The sequence below is a fragment of the Schistocerca nitens genome, chromosome 3, assembly GCF_023898315.1.
Source record: "Schistocerca nitens isolate TAMUIC-IGC-003100 chromosome 3, iqSchNite1.1, whole genome shotgun sequence".
NCBI lineage: Eukaryota > Metazoa > Arthropoda > Insecta > Orthoptera > Acrididae > Schistocerca > Schistocerca nitens.
Genome location: NC_064616.1, coordinates 603,151,593 through 603,175,485, shown reverse-complemented (window position 1 = coordinate 603,175,485; position 23,893 = coordinate 603,151,593). Strand labels below are relative to the sequence as shown.

At 41.3% G+C, this 23,893-nt stretch overlaps 1 protein-coding gene across 1 annotated transcript in view; it reads left to right on the top strand.

Annotated features, from left to right (window-relative positions):
* LOC126249354 (uncharacterized) overlaps positions 1-23,893 on the top strand; it is a 107,880-nt gene that overhangs the window by 75,090 nt on the left and 8,897 nt on the right. Inside the window, exons 4-5 of the mRNA XM_049951007.1 lie at positions 8,317-8,446; positions 13,096-13,188. Coding sequence (XP_049806964.1) covers positions 8,317-8,446; positions 13,096-13,180 — 215 coding nt within the window. The 3' untranslated portion in view covers positions 13,181-13,188. The remainder of the gene's footprint in view (positions 1-8,316; positions 8,447-13,095; positions 13,189-23,893) is intronic.

Below are 23,893 nucleotides of genomic sequence, written 5' to 3'. Positions count from 1 at the left end.
AGAGATTCTTGTCGTATGTAAAGTACACCAGTGGCAAAAAACAGTCAATACCGTCACTGAGCGATAGCGATGGAAATGTTACCGATGATGGTGCCACTAAAGAGGGGTTACTAAATACAGTTTTCCTAATTCATTCACGAAAGAATATGAAGTAAATATTCCAGAATTCGAAACCACAACAGCTGTTAGCATGAGTGACATAAAAATAGATATGTTAGGTGTTGCAAAACAACTCAAATCACTTAAGAAAGGCAAGTCTTCCGGTCCAGATGGTATACCAATCAGGTTCCTTTCAGAGTATGCAGACACAATAGCGCCCTTCTTAGCAATGATATACAACCGCTCACTTGACGAAAGGTCTGTTCCTAAAGACTGGAAAGTAGCACAGGTAACACCAATATTCAAGAAAGGAAATAGGAGTAACCCATTGAATTACAGACCCGTATCACTGACCTCAGTTTGCAGAAGGATTTTGGTGCATATACTGTACTCGAACATTATGAATCACCTTGAAGAAAATGACTTATTGATACATAACCAACACGGATTCAGAAAATATCGTTCTTGTGCACCACAGCTAGCTCTTTATTCCCATGAAGTAATGAGTGCTGTCGACAAGGGATCTCAGATCGATTCCATATTCATAGATTTCCAGAAGGCTTTTGATACCGTTCCTCACAAGCGACTATTAATCAAATTGCTTGCATATGGAATATCGTCTCAGTTGTGTGACTGGATTCGTGATTTCCTCTCAGAGACGTCACAGTTCGTGGTGATAGACGGTAAATCATCGAGTGGAACAGAAGTGATATCTGGCATTCCGCAAGGTAGTGTCATAGGCCCTCTGCTGTTCCTGATTTACATAAATGGTCTAGGTGATAATCTGAGCAGTCCGCTTAGATTGTTTGATGATGAAGCTATAATTTACTATCTAGTAAAATCATCAGACCTTCGATTCCAGCTACAAAATGATCTACAGAGAATATCTGTATCGTGCGAAAAGTGGCAATTGGCACTAAACAAAGAAAAGTGCAAGGTCATCCACATGGGTACTAAAAGAAATCCGATAAATTTTGGGTATACGATAAATTGCACAAATCTACGGGCTGTCAGTTCGACTAAGTACCTGGGGTTTACAATTACGAGCAACTTAAATTGGAGAGAGCACATAGATAATATTGTGGGGAAGGCGAAACAAAGACTGCGCTTTGTTGGCAGAACACGTAGAAAAGAAGATGCGACAAACCCACTAAAGAGACAGACTACATTACACTTGTCCGTTCTCTGCTGCGCGGTATGGGATCCTTACCGGGTAGGATTGACGGAGGACATCGAAAAAGTGCAAAGAAGGGCAGCCCGTTTCGTGTTATCGCGCAATAGGGGTGAGAGTGTCACTGATATGATACGCGAGTTGGGGTGGCAGTCACTGAAACAAAGGCGGTTTTCTTTGCGGCGAGATGTATTTACGAAATTTCAATCACCAACTTTCTCTTCCGAATGCGAAAATATTTTGTTGACACCCACATACGTAGGGAGAAATGATCATCATAATAAAATAAGAGAAATCAGAGCTCGAACGGAAAGATTTAGGTGTTCCCTTTAAACACGCGCCATTCGAGAGTGGAATGGTAGAGAAGTAGTATGAAAATGGTTCGATGAACCCTCTGCCAGGCACCTAAGTGTGAATTGCAGAGTAACCATGTAGATGTAGATGTAGATGAACGGGGTAAGTCGAATAAGAAGCTACAGACTTGAAAGTGATTCCTATCTCTGCGGAGGGAGGAGGGCTGTGGCTCCTGCCTGCAGACAGTAGAGGTCACGAATGAGCTTCGTATACTCGCATTATACTCTCCAGCCGGTACTAGACTTCATCTCCGAACTTATCTCCTTCGTATGCTCGGAGACTGGACTCGCGAATGTCCGCCGCTGCCCATTTGACTGAAAGCTCGGCACTTGAGTCTGTCGTCGGGTACTAGTGGACTGTACCAGCATAGAACGAAGAGCGAATACACCAGTACGCAAGTGTAACCTAGGACCCATTACACAACCACTGAGCGTAATACCAGTATGACTGACTGATTGGCAGTGAATATTGTTCAAGTGTGTGTGTGTGTGTGTGTGTGTGTGTGTGTGTGTGTGTGTGTGTGTGTGTATGTGTGTGCATGTATATATGTTTGTATGTATGTATTGTAGTGAATCGACTAATTGTGATGTAACGCAGCATGCAAATTACCGATGAAATCGTCCCACGTGGGTGCCAAAAATGTAATGAATAGAGAATTCTTCTCTGCTCTCTGATATGAAATGTCATGTAGATGACTAATGAGATTGCTCCACGCTGGGCGCAAAAAATATAGTGAATCGGGAAATTGTTTGTGACATCGCATAGTACGCAAATTACTAATGAGATCGCCCCACGTTCGGCGTCAGAAATTTCGTGAATTGAAAATTCTCCTCTCAGCCAGAATGACATGTAGATGACTAATGAAACTGTCCCACATCGGGAGCCAAAATTAAGTGACATCAGTAACTGGACGAAATCAAAGAGATTAGGGGATTGCTAAACGAATGGAACAGACTTTTTACAGAAATAAAATATGAAATGGCTGCATTTATTTCAGTAACTTTTGCACACAAAACAAAACAAAAAATTACACATCTCAGGATCGATTTGACTGGGCGTGGACACGAATCAGTTATTAAGGGAGAGGGGAGGGGGGAATGAACCATCTCACCATTATTCGTAATCATTCGTCGCGTAGTGCTGTCGGCGTCGGTATGGCAGGTCGCCGCGGAGCTGTGAGACCTGCAGCTTTGCGGCGAGGCTCAGGTATGGTCTCCGCGTTGTCTGCTCGGTGAGGGTTGCGTGGCTAAAGCAGCATTATCACGGTGTCGGAAGGCGGATGTTGGCGATGGTTGGAAGAGCCCCCTGCCCTCTTGCTTCCGCGCTGTCCCACCGACTCCCCTCTTCACTCCTCATCCATCTTCTGGTCAAGGACTCCGCGAAATACACTCCTGGAAATGGAAAAAAGAACACATTGACACCGGTGTGTCAGACCCACCATACTTGCTCCGGACACTGCGAGAGGGCTGTACAAGCAATGATCACACGCACGGCACAGCGGACACACCAGGAACCGCGGTGTTGGCCGTCGAATGGCGCTAGCTGCGCAGCATTTGTGCACCGCCGCCGTCAGTGTCAGCCAGTTTGCCGTGGCATACGGAGCTCCATCGCAGTCTTTAACACTGGTAGCATGCCGCGACAGCGTGGACGTGAACCGTATGTGCAGTTGACGGACTTTGAGCGAGGGCGTATAGTGGGCATGCGGGAGGCCGGGGGGACGTACCGCCGAATTGCTCAACACGTGGGGCGTGAGGTCTCCACAGTACATCGATGTTGTCGCCAGTGGTCGGCGGAAGGTGCACGTGCCCGTCGACCTGGGACCGGACCGCAGCGACGCAAGGATGCACGCCAAGACCGTAGGATCCTACGCAGTGCCGTAGGGGACCGCACCGCCACTTCCCAGCAAATTAGGGTCACTGTTGCTCCTGGGGTATCGGCGAGGACCATTCGCAACCGTCTCCATGAAGCTGGGCTACGGTCCCGCACACCGTTAGGCCGTCTTCCGCTCACGCCCCAACATCGTGCAGCCCGCCTCCAGTGGTGTCGCGACAGGCGTGAATGGAGGGACGAATGGAGACGTGTCGTCTTCAGCGATGAGAGTCGCTTCTGCCTTGGTGCCAATGATAGTCTTATGCGTGTTTGGCGCCGTGCAGGTGAGCGCCACAATCAGGACTGCATACGACCGAGGCACACAGGGCCAACACCCGGCATCATGGTGTGGGGAGCGATCTCCTACTCTGGCCGTACACCACTGGTGATCGTCGAGGGGACACTGAATAGTGCACGGTACATCCAAACCGTCATCGAACCCATCGTTCTACCATTCCTAGACCGGCACGGGAACTTGCTGTTCCAACAGGACAATGCACGTCCGCATGTATCCCGTGCCACCCAACGTGCTCTAGAAGGTGTAAGTCAACTACCCTGGCCAGCAAGATCTCCGGATCTGTCCCCCATTGAGCATGTTTGGGACTGGATGAAGCGTCGTCTCACGCGGTCTGCACGTCCAGCACGAACGCTGGTCCAACTGAGGCGCCAGGTGGAAATGGCATGGCAAGCCGTTCCACAGGACTACATCCAGCATCTCTACGATCGTCTCCATGGGAGAATAGCAGCCTGCATTGCTGCGAAAGGTGGATGTACACTGTACTAGTGCCGACATTGTGCATGCTCTGTTGCCTGTGTCTATGTGCCTGTGGTTCTGTCAGTGTGATCATGTGATGTATCTGACCCCAGGAATGTGTCAATAAAGTTTCCCCTTCCTGGGACAATGAATTCACGGTGTTCTTATTTCAATTTCCAGGAGTGTATATCCCCTCTCAACACTGCCATTGGCGGACTACATTCTCAATGCCATCCAATGACTGATCGCCGTTTCATGACCAGGCCGCTCCGTGAAGGGCAGAAATACCTATCTTGCGTGGGCTGGTATGTGACTCGAGAATTGGAGTCTTTCTCGCGATTTTACGGTGAAGGACGTCAACAGCGTTGGTCGCCCATTGTTTCAATGTTCTTCTGTATTCCTAAGCTGTTGTGAAAACAGCCACATAACACTTCTTTGCAACGGCTCTCTGTGTGTGAGGCTTGGACAGTATCATGTTTGTGCTTCGTCCCAGAATCTGCTGGTGTTCGTGATTTATAAGGGACGTCCTTAATGTCCAGAAAACATATTTCTGAGCAGGACGATTTCTTACGTAGTACTTTAGTCTCACATGCCTATCTGTGCGGATTCTTGGTGCTTTTGTGTCTGCAGGAGTCCTGGAATTGCCAAACATTCTTGCTTTTTGAGGCAGATAAAACGGCTGCTGTCAGGACAGAAGGATTCACATGTCTCCAAGTGCGCATTCTTGACGCTCCGTCCCCATAGCTATAGGGGTGTATCAGTTTTCGACACGCTGCTCATTGTCCGCCAAGCTCTTTGCAAGATGTCCATTCTTAAGCGAGACGAGGGCATCTGCCCGGCTATCCCCTGTGCGGTTGCAGAATGTCTCCATTGTCCGCATCTCGGGCGCTCGCCGCATGGGATCTGGTCGGCTTTCTCCTGGGCCGTTGGCGCTATGACTCGCCGAAGGTGCCCTCCGGCGATGTCATATTTAAAAAAAATTTCAAAGTCTGCTGTAGATTTATTTTAAAATTTTATCTATGTTCAGAGATATACACACAGTTTCTGTGACAACAGTCCAAGAAAGCAAGACGTTGTGATAAAGAGTATTCTCTAAAGGCTGATTCATTATTAAAATAAATTTGCAGCAGTGATCTATAAAGACGTAGAAATGAATGATAAGCTACACGACTCACTGTTCGTTCAAAACCACAAGTTGTCCTGACCAAAGGAATACACAAATAACCGCAGTGGCATAACAGTGGCGTTGTTCTATGCCCAGCTTTCGTTCGACGGAGCACGTATGTTTTCTCACGGTGGAGGTGGAATAAATGAGAACACAACCATTTTGTTTGCATTCGAGGAAATTTGTATGTACTTCGTCTGAAGTGTAGATTATCGAATCGAACTTTTTTCAGACATCACTCTTCCTTTTATGGGACACGTTTGTAGTTGTATACACTACATCACTTAATTTTCGTCTTACAGCATCGACAGTCTGTGAAAATGAAGCTTCATTAGAGGCCATCCGATCTGGAGAGTTGGTCATTTTCGTCCTGTCAGTATTACTTTCTAAAAGAAAGGTCGTGCCTTATACAACTTTACAATCCTGCACGCCTCAGTAAGAGAAAACGAATTGACGAGTAGGACGATAGATGATTTTCGGAAAATAAACTAATACGAAAACATTTTAAGAGTGGCAAGAGATTCTAGAAAATTACAAGCTGTGTTTAACACAGCACACTTTTCACTTGTTTCCTTGAGAGCTGCAGACTGACCGGCTGCAGAGAGCATTACACATAGGTGGGAAAAGTCATGGAATAGAGAATTCCACATATACTGATGGCGGTAGCTTTGCGTACAGAAGGTATAAAAAGGGCAGTGCATTGGCGAGGCGATCATTTGTACTCACGTGAGTCATTTGAATAGGTTTCTGGCGTGATTATGGCCGCACGACGGGAATTAACGGACTTTGAAAGCGGAATGGCAGTTGGAACTGGAGGCATGAGACATTCCATTTCGAAAATTGTTAGGGAATTCAATATTCTGTAATCCACAGTGTCAAGGGTGTGACGAGAGTACCACATTTCAGACATTAACTCTCACCATGGACAACGCAGTGCCCGACGGCCTTCACTTAACGACCGAGAACAGCGGCGTTTACAGAGTTGTCAGTGCTAACAGACAAGCAACACTGGATGAAATAACGGCAGAAAACAATGTGGGACGTTCGACGAACGTATCCGTTACGACAGTGGGCAGAAATACGGCGTTAATGGGCTATGGTAGCAGACGACCGACGCGAATGCATTTTGTAACAGCACGACACTGACTGCAGCGCCTCTCCTCGGCTCGTGGCCATATCGATTGGACCCTAGATGTTTGTAAAACCGTGGCCTGGTCATAGGAGTCTCAATTTCAGTTGGTAAGAGTTGATGGTAGTGTTCGAGTGTGGTGGAGACCTCAAAAAGCCGCCGGCCGGAGTGGCCGAGCGGTTCTAGGCGCAACAGCCTGGAACCGCGCGACTGCTACGGTCGCAGGTTCGAATCCTGCTTCGGGCATGGATGTGTGTGATGTCCTTAGGTTAGTTAGGTTTAACTAGTTCCAAGTTCTAGGAGACTGGTGACCTCAGAAGTTAAGTCCCATAGTGCTCAGAGCCATTTGGACCATTTTTGAACCTCAAAAAGCCAAGGGTCCAAGTTGTGAACAAGGCACTGTGCAAGCTGGTCGTGGCTCCATATGGTTTGGACTGTGTTTATATGGAATGTACTGGGTCCTCTGGTCCAAATGAACCGATCATTTACTCTAAATGGTTATGTTCGTCTACTTGGAGACCATTTGCAGCCATCATGAACGTCATGTTCCCAAACAAAGGTGTCGTGTCGCCAGGCCACAATTATACGCGACTGGTTTGAGAAACATTCTGAACAGTTCGAGTGAATTATTTGGCCCCCCATATCTTCCGACATGAATCCCAACGAGCATTTACGGAACATAGTCAGTTCGTGCACAACATCGTAGACTGGAAACTCTTTCGCAGTTATGAACGGCTAAAGAAGCAACATGGATCAATATTTCTGCATGGGTCTTCTTGTTGAATCCATACTTCACCGAGTCGCTGAATTATGACGGGGAAAAAGAGATCCGTCATAATATTAGGATGTATCCCATGACTTTTGGCGCCTCAGTGTACATGCAGGTACAGGTGGCCATTCACAGGCTGGTCATACTTGCTGCCAACAAGTATGACATGGTTCTTGAGGCCACAGATGTAACCAGAAATTGCTAGAAATTTGAGTGAGGCAAGAGAGAGGAAGGCTCTGCACTAAGGAAGGAAATAACAGAAACACTGAATTTCCAGACCGTTGGCAGGAACAACTGAAAGAAACAGCATCATCCTTTTCTTGGATTATCAGTCGATTCATGCAGTGTGTTGTCGCAACGCTTCAACGGAAACTCTTCCAAATGTTGTGAAAACACGGTGTCACGGCTCGGCTGGTAAACCGAGAAGATCTCAGCAATGAAATTCGCTGAGAAAGTCTGCATTCCCATATAGCATCCTCTCATGCACACCTTGCATTGCCGCAGTCTGGACACCTGTGTTCACAACCCTAGTGCATAGTGAAATACAGATAATTCTTAGTGCACACTCCGGTTTTGTATTGTGTAAATTATTAATCTTCTAAGTTATGCTAAAATAATGCCGTAAGCATTAATGTAACCACATTATTATCTTAACATTTTATGTATTTTATTATTGTTATTAAACACTAGGCAACTGTGGTACCTTAGAAATGGGCGTATTACATTTGTGGTGGAAGGGTGGGGGTGGGGGGGGAGGGGGAGCGAGAGGGGAAGGAAATGAGAAGTATAGGCTCCCAGAACTTAACAGTCGATTCATGCCTGGGACCTTAAACGTCAAAAGTCAACTAATTTGAACCAGTATGTATGCACGCTGAGGAGTATAGCTTGGTTGTCTTAATACCAAAAACGAAACAGTCAAGTAATATTAAGTGCACGTCACTAAACAAAATGCTGTGCTTTTGAGTTCTTATGCATTATAGTGTGCCATTTTAATTTCATTTTTCAGTTATGGAGGACTTGCCCACTAAATACAGTGATAAGCTGATGAAGAGTATCTGGGGTTTCTACAACAGATATTCCGTGCACAATTTGAAAAATATTGAAGATGGAAACATCAACAACAGCCAGCAGCAGACGTAAGTATAGCTCACTGTCGACAGCATAAATAACTGAAGAAGTACATATATCACAAAACCCAAACCCGAATATGGTGTGCAAATGCAGTTACAGTGTTTGAAAAATCGGTAACTTAATTGTGAATATCACACTACGTCACTAAGTAGTTTACTAAACGCACATAAGGGTAGTGTTTATGACACAATTACTCATTACTGTATTTCCATATGTAACGACTGGAAACAAATGGAAAGATCTTTGTTAAGGTAACAGAGTAAATCAGTTCCCAAAGAACCAGTCGGGTGCTGTTTGTGTTGTTAAACAGAGAGTGGCTAATGCAAAAATTGTTACATGTGAAAAAAATAGGAACAGTAACGGCGACCAAAAGCGAGCAAAAAGTGAGAAATGCGAGTAATGAGGAAGTGTTCTATAAGTTTATTCGAAGGCACAGCTGCGTCAAGTGGTTACATGTCCGCTCAGTCACTACCTGACAAGGGCCGAAAGCTCGTGAATACTTAACCACTTGATAAGCTCGACAAAATCTTAATGCTTTTATATCGCCGTTAGACTATGCATTCTTACACCATAATTTTTTACAGCGGAATAGTATGTGTTATCTGGGAATACATTTGAACAAAGACACTGGGGACAATGATACGGGAAATTGTTTCTACGCTTCCAAAGCTGATTTCTGTTTGTAATTGGTTCCTTTTGTTATCTGTTCAAATAACGCATCAGAATCGAGAACAAATAAAAAACAAAATGCATCCATTGTTTCAAGACTGATTCTAGAATAATCAGAAAACTACCTATAATATTGTTAAACTGGGCTCAACAAAGTACGGGGAGACAAATGAAGCGCACTTAGTCGTGCCTATAAGTTAATGTTTTTCGAGATCTTTGAATAAATATTGTCTGATGGTCACACTTGTCAACGACCTTGCTTCACTGAATATACCGGTTCCCGTCAGGTCACCGAAGTTATGCTGCGCCGGTACTTAGATGGGTAACTGCACAGGCACGTCATGCACTGTTGGCAAATTTCCTGTTACTTTTCCTGAATGGGGAGGACGGGTGATGGTATAAAATTTCTGATCACCAGACGTTGAGCAAGAGACCTGTATTAAACTCTAAACCTATCTGCATTGCTTCAGGCAGTGAGTTCATATGCCCTGTTGATGGTGATCTGTCCGATAAGCTCGAAGCCCCCTTGGTGCTACCTGACAGGAGTAGGCTACATGCTGGTACCAGGTTTCACCCTCTCTCTCCTCTCATTATCATACAATGCGAACATGAGACCATACTACACACACACCATTACAGTCATTTTCACGTAACAGATACACTTAACACACAGATCTCACACTTCGGAAAGGTTCCATTGTGTGCGAGGGATACGAAATGCCTTTCCAATCAGGCAGCTGAACCTGTCTCTCACGATTTCCCGGCCAATCAAGCCATACAGCTTTGCTTTTATGGTGAGACTTCACAGATTACACTAAAACACGCCAGTATAGGACTGCTTAGTGAAAGAATGTATCATGTAGCTGGGAGACCCCGAGAGGTACGTTCAGTTGCCTAATCGGATAGGATTATTCTCCTCCGCGCTCAATGGTCCATTTCTTCCCAGTGTGTGACAATTGTGTCTCAAATTTATCTTTTAAGTATGGTGACTGTAATAGGTATCCGTTTTTAGTGAGGTCACGTGCTATTGTTGTATGATGGCGAAAGAAGGGGGAGGCTGAAATTCACGGCCAGCACATAGCTTACTCCTCTCGAATAGCACCGGGTGGACTGAATGGCTAATGTTCCCATCCCACGGACGGATCACTACCAATAGCGGGTGTGGTGGTTTGGAACTACCAACGTCCTATTCGAGAGTAGAACAGGGACTGGGGGGTGGGGGGGAGGGAAGGGGAGGAATGTAGTGATACCAAAAGTACACTCCACCACCACCACTCATCCATCGTAAGGTGGCTTGCCGAACATAGATGTAGATGCAGACTACCTATTCTCCAATTGTCGGCCAAATACTGACGGTGAAAATTTGTTCCACCGCCGCGATCCAAACCAGCAACCGCTGAGTCTGGTGCAAGTATACAGGCTTGCGTTAGCGAACTCAGCTGAGGAGACCGAAATATTCCAGTACATCCAGATACTGTAAAGCACCCTGAAAGAAAGCAGGACAGTGAAACATTTCGCTCGAGTACCTGACACTTACAGGCATGATCCAACCTTCAGCGACCCAGAGCAATCACGTAGAGGGACGCTTATAACTGCCCCTGTGTCGACGTGGAAATTGGATCCGATCTGCATATTTTGTACAACAAGTGGTGTCGGCTGAAGGTCCCAGAATACAACTGAGCGCAGTGAGTAAGCAAGTTTAATTATTACAATGATAAAAACTGAGCTGCAATGCTGTAACATCGTGGTGGTGTAAGTCCTTCTCTACATATTTAGCCTTCAGAGCGGCACATTTTCCCCAGCGGTGAAAGAATAGACAGACAATTTGGCAAAATTTAATAACCCAAAGAAGCAGCATGAGCGACTGTGCAGAACAAGCTGGGACATTTATCGTGGAGCAAAAACACACCCTTGGACAGCTACCCACAAGGCTTAGTCTTGACAGCCCCCCCTAATCTCGTCGGGAGATTTCTGTGGTAAGTTCCTGTGAGGTTTGCACCTTACTAGCAAAATCTCTTAGTATCACGCCATGGCAGTCGTTGCAGCACCTTGCCCTCCGATAGCTGCGTCTGCCCCATTTTCGACAGTGGCGAATTCGCATGTTCCCACTGCTTGCTTTGCTCCTTCGTTTCGAAATCATGATAGCACACTCAGCACTCGTCCGTAGTGATTAGGCGGCTAAAGAAGTCATATAGGCAGGCCATCCTGAATAGGTGTCAGCAGTCACAGTAGCCAGCGGTGGGTGATCTATGTCATGTTCAAAATGTCGAGGAAAACGCTGAAAACTCTTCCGTCACTGATTTCCACTTTTTGCGGCATTGCCGTAACTGTGATACGCCGGTCCTGGAACACCAGGGCCTCCATTTCTCTTGCGATCCTGGTTCTTCACAGAGAGATGGTCTGCCACTTGGCTCTTCATCATTCTGGACTTGTCTGAGTACACACACATATAAACGATTACAGTAGTGCAGCTCACTCACGCAGAAATAACATAGGAAAACGAGGAGTTATACATTAAGACAGAATACAAGATCAATAATATTTGTATTGATTTTCACATAGATATGTGCTTGTGAATTAATGCTTGAAAATAGCTGATTTTTAATTTTAACTGTATATAGATCCCCACTGGGAATCTGGAATCTTTGTTGTGGTATCTCTCAAACAGTAGCAAGCAATTAATAGTCTGTAGTGATTTCAATGTAGATTTGCTAAAGGATCCTGATAGGAGAATGACATGGAAGCCTTATTTGGATCCTACAGTTTGGTCTCAGTAATTAACTTTCCAACACAGGAGGATAAAGACAGTGAGACCCTAACTGATAATGTTTTCTTTGATGAAACTCATAGTAACAAAATAACTGTCTACCCAGTAACAAATGGTCTCTCTGATAATGATGCACAGTTACTATGGATAACATAGCGCCATAAGGTATGAATACTTCTCAGTGGACGTCAGTTAGAATAATTACTGACTCCAGGACAAATGTCTTTAAGAATAGTTTCCAGGAGAGGACATGGAATGTAATTTATAATGAATCTTATGCTATCATACAATTTAACCTATTCTATGATAAATTCATATCATTATTTTAAAATAGCTTGCCGCATAAGCTAGTCAGAAAGAACACTAAACAGCTAGGTAAAAAACCATGGATCACTAGGCGGATTAAAGTATCTTGTGAAAGGAAAAGGTAGAAGTACCTTTTGGCAAGAATAGGTAGGGATCCTTCAGTAGTTGCACAATACAAAAAATACTCAAAATAACTAAGAAAGGTTATTGAAAATCAAAGAACATACATATAATGTAAGTAATCAGTACTTCCGGCAACAGACTTACGGCAATATGCAATGTAGTAAAGCGAGAGACAGGACAACCAGCCACAGAACAACACAAAAGCACTATTGGACTGAATGGAAGGCCTACAAAAGATGAGTCACAGATAGCAAATGTATTTAATAATCATTTATTAAATATAGTGGAGAGCATAAGGACAAACAGTTCAAGAGCAAAATCACAGCAGTATGTTGAAAATTTAACTTTTAGAATTTCCTTCGAAGTTTGCTGTTATTCACCCCATCATTTCCATTCACCTCATTTTATGGTATTCTTCGCAGCTATGCAGAAACAGTGGTTTGTCTTTGAACTATTTGTACGAATTTCTTTACTAGGAGTAAATTATAATTTTTGTCTGTAACTGATTTTGATGTTTGTTGCAAGCCTGAAATCAACTGTACACCATCAAACAAGTTATCACTGACTGGGTAATATGAAATTTGTTATGAATGCCTCATGAACCAATATTTGTCTTCCCACTCCAGTGACTTCCGTTTAATGTTAGGAGTTTTCTTCAGTGTCTAATTAGTTATTATATATTTCTGGTGTTTTGTCTTCTGGCATCATAATACAAATATGAATATTATTACAGTGTGTAAAGTGGGCCTCAGAAAAAAAAATTAAAAAATATAGGGTGTCTTTTTACAGGACTTCTGCTGGCTTTGGTGGGCAGAGGGTACCAACACCTCAGCTCACCGCCAACTGGGATGCTATGTGGTTCAGTCACATCTAACTTTACAAGTAAGTATAAAAGTAAATTTAAGCAATAAAGATACATGTTTCTAGGAAATTTGTCTTTGATGAAGACACATTAACATAGTGCACTTCACATAAATCATAATTTAATATATTCTGTGAGGTTATTGTAAATTAATAAATGAAAATTCAACAGTATATTTCTGTAGAAGATTTGGGTTCAAACTGTATCTCTCCTATAAACGAATTGGTAAACAAGTTTAGTGGTCACAAGACGTAGGTGCAGATACTTCTATTGATGACTGAGTACAGTATAGCTGAATGATATTACACCAATATTTACATTATTTGCAGAGTAATAATTATAGTTATTACAAGTCAAATGTTTTTAGGTTGGTTAGTATCTCCAGATAGATGTGGAAAGAGCAAACTCTTAATGCTTATTTTCCCGCGGGTAGCAGCTCAGGTGTTGTAGAATGGGTTTAAACCGTTAGCTTGTACTGACAGGCATAGTCCATTTTGTGGTGCAGTTACAGCTGTGCGAAAAACACCGGGTCATAAAGTCTGTGACGTGTTTATGGGAGCACTGTTCGACACACAAAAAAAAGCAACCAACACACTGATATGCGTACATATTAATGTACCACATATAAAAATATTTGCACTTATACCCGTTACGCAATATGTACACATAGATACAAGGAAATATGTAAGTGTAGCATTAAAGTGTATGGTAAGGTACTTTAATCGTGTCGGAAATTTTAAAAAACTGCAATTCAACTAATTCCACTGGCACACAGAGATTCATGGCAATGTTCAAATGTATGTGAATTCTTAGGGGACCATAGTGCTGAGGTCATCGGCTCCTAAGCCTACACACTGCTTAACCTAACTTAATCTAACTTACGCTAAGCACAACACACACACCCAGGTCCGAGGGAGGACTCGAAACTCCGACGGGGGAGCCGTCTGGACTGTGGCAAGATGCCTTAGACCGCGCGGCTACTCCACGCGGCTCATTGCAATGGAAGATCTACAAGCAATGTAGGAGCAGTGGTGTGAATGTATGGCAGACATTATTTTCACGCTATTAAAAGAAGTTGTCCATAGACCGTGCGGCTACTCCACGCGGCTCATTGCAATGGAAGATCTACAAACAATGTAGGAGCAGTGGTGTGAATGTATGGCAGACATTATTTTCACGCTATTAAAAGAAGTTGTCCATAGACCGCGCGGCTACTCCACGCGGCTCATTGCAATGGAAGATCTACAAGCAATGTAGGAGCAGTGATGTGAATGTGTGGCAGACATTATTTTCACGCTATTAAAAGAAGTTGTCCATTAATATCTAAAGGGTAAATACCTCAAATAGAAGCAGAAGTCAAACTAGTTTATCAAGAAGGTGGAAGAACTTTAAATTAGCATGGATTTAGGAACAGAAATTAATTTTTATAAATATTACTTTATGAGCAGCAGCAACCACAGACCAAGTCATATGCAGATACTGTTAGATATCACATGAGTCATAATGAGTAGATACCAGAATGTGAGTATGACTGAAGTAATTCTAGTTTTGTAAGCAGAAATCAAAATATTATTTAAACTGCATATGAAAGTTGAGGTGCAGACACAGACATACCAATCTGAATTAATACCACGTAAAACTGATCAAGATAAAAACACGCAGAGGACTCGTACATCTCACAAATAATCAAGATATGCACAAATCGAGGACTATTTTAGCTTGTTAACTGTTCTTGTTGGCGTTAACATTACACAAATAAAGTGTACTGTAGCCTTGGTGACACTGGTTTTATGGGCATTAAGATACAGTCTAATGCACGTTTTATCTTCTTGTTTGGGAGACAGTTCCAGATGCTATTACTGTTTGGTTTGTTAAGTTTGAAATCTGGACTTGATAGCCTGAGACTTTCCTGATGCACCTAAAACATATTTCACGAAGGATATAAATACTAGCCATGAAAGTCTACATGACATGCAGCAGAAAGTTGATGAGATTTTAATTTAAATGGAATGACAACCATAACAACTGATCTGGAAATTAAAAATAAGTATTATTGGAATTTTGTCTGATTTTCTTGCATCTGGACAAGCATCTACCCATTGAGTATTTATTTTTGATGTTTAGTTTTGACTACATAAATTATCAGAAGTTGATTTCACTTGAGATGCAAACAGCACTAAGTTACACAAAGACAGCAAAACACTATACTCTTCGCTTCTTAACATTATTTACTATTTGTTCTTTAATACCTTCAGAGTCATTAATCAACTGCTAAATCTTGCAACTTTTATTTGTTAGTTCAAACTACTTGCATAATGACTTTCTTCTCTTTCACTCACAACTTTACTATAATAAAATGATTCAGAACAGTGTTTAGTGAGTAACTATATTTGCTGTACATGGAAATTCTCTAAAGATACTAAAAGTATCGAAAATAAAACATAGTAGGCTTCAGGTACATAATTAAATACATTTAAATAATAGAACACTTTGCTAAAATCATGGATTTTTCTCCTATCAGGTTTAATTATCTGACACTGAATTTTTTCAAAAGTTACTGAAGACATGGAAACAAGGCGTGATCAATGAAAAGCTGAAAGAATAATGTTGCATGCCAAACAGATGATTGGATGGACAAAGAAAAATAAAGATCAGAAAGCCAGTTTAGTTCACATTATTAGTCCTTTCAGACTGGAATTTTTTCTGGAGGAATGAAAAGTTTTCATTATGTGGCAATGCTCTAAGGTGATAATTGTTTTAGATGGAAGATTTATACAAAAATATGTACCCAGTTTTAAAACATTCTTTGTACACTTGGCTTCATTTTATGGGCTGAAATAACTAATTACGAAATATTCTCTATTGTATTAAATAGTAAAATTATAATGCAATAATTACCATGAAAAATAATAACAATAATATTCAATTAAACAGTGAAATATAAAGAACGAACCACATCCATGTATTCTGGTGGTCACGAGCTGCTGCACGGTGCTATACTGACTTGCCCATATTTTCATAGTGATGCCCAACAGTTGGCAGCACTTGTGCATGATGAAGAGGTTGAACATTCACAAATGCGTACCTCGGGTTTCCACTAAGAAAAAAATACTTTTGTTTCAGCTAAAACACAGTAGACGTTAAGGTACACAATTGTAACTAGAGGGTCTGAAATGGTTTAAATGGTACTCTTTATTGGTCTCTAGTTGGAAGCTGTTGTTCCATAGGGAACAATGCTCAGTTGCTACATATCAAACCTGAGTCCATTTATTTATCTTGGTTTGGCACAGTTCTCACAAACGTTGCACTGCTTCCACACTTGCTAATTCTGTTTCCTACTAAACATTTACATTTGTTCTCTTTGTGGTGGCACTTCTCTTTCTTATGTTTTTTCAGGATCGTATTTCTTCTGGAGTTTTTAAAACTCTGGGTTGTAGCATTTCACACTAGTGATAATAATGTTGGTAAAAAATAACAGTTTTTGTAGAGAAAATACAATGTCACTTGTTTAAAGAACTAGTTGAATACACAAAGTCAGTACAATCTTGTGAAATATATTTAGCTTGATGAAAACCTCTGATAAAAGTTTTAAATTTTAGTATAAATACTCACAGAGCCTCAGCTGAAGCCCATGGATGTCACTATTTCATTACCCAGTTGTGCGGTTGTAAGTAACTATGCTCACTGCAAACAGGCCACTATTCATACACATTGTATAGAACTGTTATTTTGTAACAATTCTGTGTCCTGACATAAACATTAATCAATCAGAATTACAGCGGCTTTCAAAGTAGTAGCTGTTCTAGGGCACGTGTTATTCTTATGTAGAACTTTTCAGTCACAAATAGAATCTAGCAGATTATTGACAGCTGATTGTAAATGCAATTTACAGAAGTAAATATCCCATGAATGCTGAGACCAATAGAAATTAACGTAAACAGACAAGACTGGAGAGAAAAACAGAGAGCTCTCTCAAAATTCGCTTGATACAATTTGCACTCCTGGCAAATACTTCTGTTGTGTCTTAATAATTATTTCACCTTGGTTGATGAAGCTACAGCCATTAAATGTTTAGTTTAGTTTATTGGTCATCCATTTATTTTACTCAGTCAGGTACACATCGCATTAATTTATTGTTCTGTACAGTGTGACTGCACATTTGGTGTGTGATTTTGAATACTCTGCGAATTCGTTAGAATAACAGATTAAATTTGAATACATATATGAGTTTTACAATTCTTTATTTGGATAATGGCTATAGACAGTACCAAATATGTTACATTTATCTTATAACACTTTGGTTGCTTATCTGGTTCTATATTGTTATCAGTTTTCAAAAACGCTTTCTTATGTACTGTCTGTTTCTTTGAAACAAACTGAACTCTTCTTAGTATGTACTTATGTATACTAACAAAATGTGAGACTGCATAAAATATTATTAGAATTTTATTAGCAATTCAGAAATACTTAAAGAAGATTTTGTTTTAGCATCGCATTGACGATAATTTAATTAGTGAGCACAAACTCGGTTGGCAGAATGTTAGGCTTGGATGTCATCTGTGGCCTTTTAAAAATGTCTAAGCGACTTAATTAAGCCGCAAAACATCTAAATCTGAAGGCCAGATGCGGATTTTCGCCTCATTCCTAGCAATTTTGGAAATAATGTAACGCTAATTATCAGCAACAAACGACTGGCAAATTTCATAAATACCTAATCATTATACAACAGTTTATATATATCTTACAAAAAACATATCAATGTACTTTTATGCTCTATTTGCAGCTGTATGTATAATATATGAAATGAAATGTGGTTCCAGACCATCAGTCACAGTTGTCAGGCTGTATAATGGGCGACAGTCAAGTTGGTTCCCGACTGCTGTCCGGCGCCTGTCCAGACACGTCTTAGGACTGGAATCTCATTTACTGGAGTAGAATTGTCTTCAGTCATGGATCTCGCTTCGAACTAAGTCCCCATGATTAGCGAAGACGTGTCTGGAGACTTCCCAGACATTGATGGGATACTAAGCTGAGTGTCATCTCCCATACGTCCAGACAACTAAGAGTGATGGTCTAGGGTTCCATTTCAATTCATAGTAGAACCCCGTTGCTTGACATCAGCGGCACGTTTACAGTATAGCGGTACGTCGACGATATTCTACGTCCCGTTTTGATTCCCTTCACGGCAATCCATCCTGGCTACATCGCAGCAAGATAATGGCAGCCAGCACACTGCGAGAGTTGCTACTCCTTGTCTTCGTGCTTCCCAAAATCTACTTTGGCCAGCAACGTCGCCGGAATGTTTGGAGCATTATGGACAGAGCCATCCAACCAGTTCAGGATTTTGATCCAACTCATCAGTTGGACAGAATTTGGTACGATATCCCTCAGGAAGACATCCAACAATTCTTGCCCTTCTCCTTACATACCCATGTTACCGGATGGTGCTCGGACCACAAATGGCAAAAACGCAAGCATTTTAGTCTCCTTCTCAGACGTGTACTTGTTGACGATGTTGTTATTGCGGTCTTCAGTCCGAAGTCTCATTTGATCAAGGACGTAGCCAGAATTTTGCCAAAGGGGAAGTCCAATTTTTTGAAGAGGACCTATATTTTTCTGAAAACAGATTTATTTATTTTTTAATTTTATGTACATAGCTTACTTTCGGGACGCCTCCATACAGATAGTATTTGATCTACAAAACTAAGCAAGAAAAGGTTTTCTTAAAAAAGTATAACACACACATACCCTAATGCTCAATTAAATATTTATTTATTTGGCAATATGATAACTTCATTCTACTGCCAAACAAATTAGCATTCTTATTTAATGTATTGTCTCTTTGCTCAAAAAGAGATTCAGTCTTCTAATATAATGTTCACTATCACACAGCAAAGAAATCTTAAAGTTGGGCTGAATAGCTCAGGAGGTTAACCAGGCTAAAATCTCATTTGACAATCGTCATCTGTGTCCTACAACAATCTTGTATTTAAATTTATGACTTATCTGAAACCAAGTCAGAATTCCATCAGCACATCAAAGCATCACAGGTTTCTCAAGTCAGTCTCAAATTTTATTAAAGTATCTTTCATTTGATCTTCAATTTCCTTATGTTATTAGAAACTATTTTTAAAAATTATTTATCAACAGTCAACCTGAAACTACAGCAAACAAATTAACGTATTAAACAAAACGGAGTACACAAATACTATGCGCTACAGTTTCGTGGTCTTAACAATGATCACACTTTGATTTCAGCTAGACTTATAATGTATGTGACCTCATAAATCACATTGTATTATCCATGGTAATAAAGCTATACAACCTTGATGTTGATAAAGCCCTCTACGATGTACAACATACCTAGTCGTTTGCATAACTCTTAATTGCAAATATTTTAGAGTCGTCATGGTTAAACTCGCTGTTCCAAGTATGTTACAAATAAGACATTTCACAGTAGAGAAGCGTTATTGCAGAAAAAAATGAAGACATGATACATCAGTACATCCTTGGAAGAGATGTTTGGCTCGCCTTCGATGCAGCTCTTTTCATATAAGCATCTTTAAGGGACCTGAAATCTTTCAGGAAAGAAAGGAATTCGGAAGGGATTATCTGTGGCCTATAGTACGGTACCAACCGTGTCCTTTGCGTAACTCAAAATGGGAAACCGCAGAAAACCATTTTCAAGATTGCCAGCGGATGGATTCGAAACGCCCCACCTCCAAATTCAGCGCCTGCTAACTCAATGCTTCAATGCGCAGAGATACCACAATCGGTGAAGAATTAGGAGAAAACTGGTCGGTGCACATTGTTTCAAAATAATGCATCAAAGATGGAATTCTTATATTGCAAGATTTTCCTATAATTTTGCATGTTTGGTTATTTGATAGTCCATGAATGCAAACATATTTTAAGATTTAATTGTGCACGGAATTACTAGTTTCAGTTATTATACTATTACAAGAGCGTAGAAGGATTTTGGCCAAAGGAGTGGGAGGGAGGGGTAGGCAGGGCGCAGTCCCTCGGACGAATTGTAGCAGCAGCTGAAAACTCCTTTTAGAAACGAAAGAACGAACGAACAGTGGAATCTGTTGTCATTACATATCCCTTCCGCTCTCCACAATCCTCTCCCCATCGTTCCGTATCCAGACTGGTTTTTATGATTGAGTAGCACCTGAGTGACCAGATAGGGGGCTTTTCTGCCACTTGGGCCACAAATAATAGAATCTTGAGCAATTATTTTAAAGAAATGGGGAGCATCGTTTTAAAACGTATTAAATGCAGCCGAGTTCAGAATACAGTTCGATGCGTTTTCACCTCAACTGTGATATGCTGTTTAAGGCCGTTGATTCACATCGTTTATGTCATATTTTTTCCAATAGTAATTTGGTGGTGAAAAACATGAATCGGATCAAATCGTAGTATGTACATCGCAACCGACTGCTCAGAACCTATTATGTTCAGGGCAAGTTTCCCAGCATGCGTTACTAGCCCGCTCTTTTGCTTGCTGTTTCTGCTATTTTCGTCTTACAGCTCACTGTGTGGTGTTGATTTCATGACTGTGCACTTTCGATAATCTTGGTGGGATATTTACCCGTGGAAGAGTGATATAAATGAAGTAGAATCAGAATTAGAGCTGCAAAAACTAAAAGACAGCGTAAAAGAGAAGCTTAGTAAGTAATAACGCCTGATGTATTTTACGAATGATCGTTCTGAGTGACATTTGTAATGTCGGAGCACTGATGTGATATTCGTGACAGAAATATTGCATAAAGGCATTTTTTTTTATACTTTGATTGAGCTTTACTATCTGTAGTTAGCGCGTGAAGAGTGGTATTTCGTTTTAGGTTCTTCATCTCAGATACACGTTAAGTAATTTTGAGCCGCCTTGTAATCACAAACAAGACAAATTCAAGTGTGGAAGCATCCCGGTATTCTACCTGGCGAAGGCAAAAAGTAAAGTTCACATAGTACGGAACAAAGTGTAACAAAATTGTAGACTCAGTTGTATGACGAAGAACTGGAAAGTATTTAGCAGAAAGGCGCAGTCGAGTTTCAACCGAATTACCTGACTCTAAGAACTGGATGTCGACAAACTGTTGGAAACAAGATTTGGAGACAACTAGAAAGAGGTTTATAGTTTGCAATTTCATGTTTCGACACTAAACATCGATGCAAAATCAGCTGAAACTGGTAGGCCGACTCATGTAAGTGATGAGTGTGACTGTTAGCACGTGGAAGAAGGACTGAATGCAATATTGTAACACATCGATCTGCCGTCAACAACATGTTAATAACCTTATTTTCTTATGTGATATGATGTGTACAACAATAAAATCAATAAAAATTGAAATGAGCATTTGAAATCATATTGTGTGAAAACATGATTCAATCAAAAGGTATTTTGTTTAGTGAATTGATTCAAAATTCAAAACGTATTAAGTGCAATTTAAAAACTAAAATGATCCCTTCATCCAGTGGGAAGTGATTTCGATCATGACTGATTCTGGAACATAATCTGAATACTTACGTCCTGCAGTCGAGTATTTTGAAGTATTACATTTGGCTGGGAAAAGAATGTTTTTTAGCTTCCTGTTAAATTATGGTATACGAACATAATACAATTTGAAATGATGCTTCTCAAATGTAACAGTCACCGTTTGGGCGATATTTCTGTTAATCAAGGAGATTTTGGGCGACACAGGCAAATCCAGATGTATTTTTATGCAGTGAATTTAATTTAATGGTATTTGTAATGATGTTTACCGCTCCGCTGCCTTGTGAAGCAGTGAAATATTCCAACCATAAAGTTCTACCACTCTCCAAACAACGACTCCATTGCTAACCGTAAACTGCTGTACATAGGCAATTAGGCTATTATAGTAGTTCGTACATATTTTTAACTTACCATACATAAACTTACACATAATTAGAAACTAGCCGGCCGAGGTGGCCGAGCGGTTCCAGGGGCTACAGTCTGGAACCGCGCGACCGCTACGGTCGCAGGTTCGAATCCTGCCTCGGGCATGGATGTGTGTTGATGTCCTTGGGTTAATTAGGTTTAAGTAGTTCTAAGTTCTAGGGGACTGATGACCTCAGAAGTTAAGTCCCACAGAGCTCAGAGCCATTTGAACCATTTTTGAATTAGAAACTATCATAACAACACACAGCACGAAAACAACAAACGGCAATACTTACATTAAATTCAACTGCAACTAAGAACTGAACCGATTCACAAAATAACAAATCAGCTTAAGGAAGGCCAACAATGTACAGCAGTTGCTTGATTAAAGAAAGGATGGGCCACGGCCGACAGTGCCATTGATATATCGATAGTCCAAATCTATCGATGGCGACGTTTACTACCAGTAGTGCATATCTCTTTTTCGTCGTATGGTTGAAAATCAAAATATGTTTCAATTTCACTACATGGAAAATGAGTAGTGTGTTACTTCCACTTCTTCATGCTGAGGACAGCTATCGAATGAAGGGTTTATCGTTAGGCATTTCCTTCCTCTTAAGATTGGGGGGAAAATTTGTTATTCTTTATTTTTATGTGTATTACGGGGCAGTGTGTGGGACGTTTTTATTGACTTAATTTATTTGGTTTCTTGTTTCGCCAGTGCATTTTCTTGTTAAGGTTGCGTGTTTTAATGGTCAAACAGCGCAACTGTACAGTAGTGTGTAATTTCATGTAGGTGACTGGAGTGGGAGGGAGCAGGGGGGAGGGGGGGGGGAGGAGGGGAGGAGTCCGGATCTCCTGGAAACCTCCTTCGGCCACGTCCTTGGTCTGATGTGGCACTTCACGCTAGTCTACACTGTGCAAACCTCCTCGTCAATGCTTAATCACTGGAACCTACACCCGGTTGAACCTCTTTACTATCTAAACCCACTATACTTCCCTTCATTACCGAACTGACAACGCCTAGATGCCTCAGGGTGTGTCCTATCAATCGAGCCCTGCTTTTACTCAAGTTGTGGCGTACATTTCTTTTTTTTTTCCTATTCGATTAAGTACCTCACCATCAACTATTCGAACTACTCATCAAATCTTCAACATTCTTTTGCTGTACAATTCAAAAGTTTTTATTCGCCTCTTGCCTGAACTGCTCATCGTCCAAGTTTCACTTCAGTACAAGGCTACACTCCAGACAAATACCTCTAGGGAAAAAAAAATTATATTAAATGTAGACAAACTCCTATTTATCGGAAATGCTTTCTTTCTGTTGTCAGTCTGCATTTCATATCCTGTCTGCTTCTGCCATTACCAGTTATTTTGCGTAAACAGCTGAACTCATCTACTAATTTTAGTGTCTCATCTCCTAATCTAATGCCCTCAGCATCATCTGATTTAGTGCGTCTACTGTTCATTATCCTTGTTTTACTCTTGTTGATGTTCATCTTATAATCCGTCTTCAAGAAACGACCCATTCTGTGCAGCTGCTCTTCGTAGTTCTTTTCTATGTCTGAGAGAAAACAATGTCATCAGCAAACTTCAAACCTTTTGTTTCTTCTCCTTGAACTTAATCCATTTTCCAAATTTCTGTTTGGTTTCCTTTACTACTTACTCGATTTACAGCTTTAATAACGTTGGGAAGAAGCTACAACGTTGTCTACATCTACATCTACATCTATACTCCGCGAGCCACCTTACGGTGTGTGGCGGAGGGTACTTATTGTACCATTATCTGATCCCCCCTTCCCTGTTCCATTCACGAATTGTGC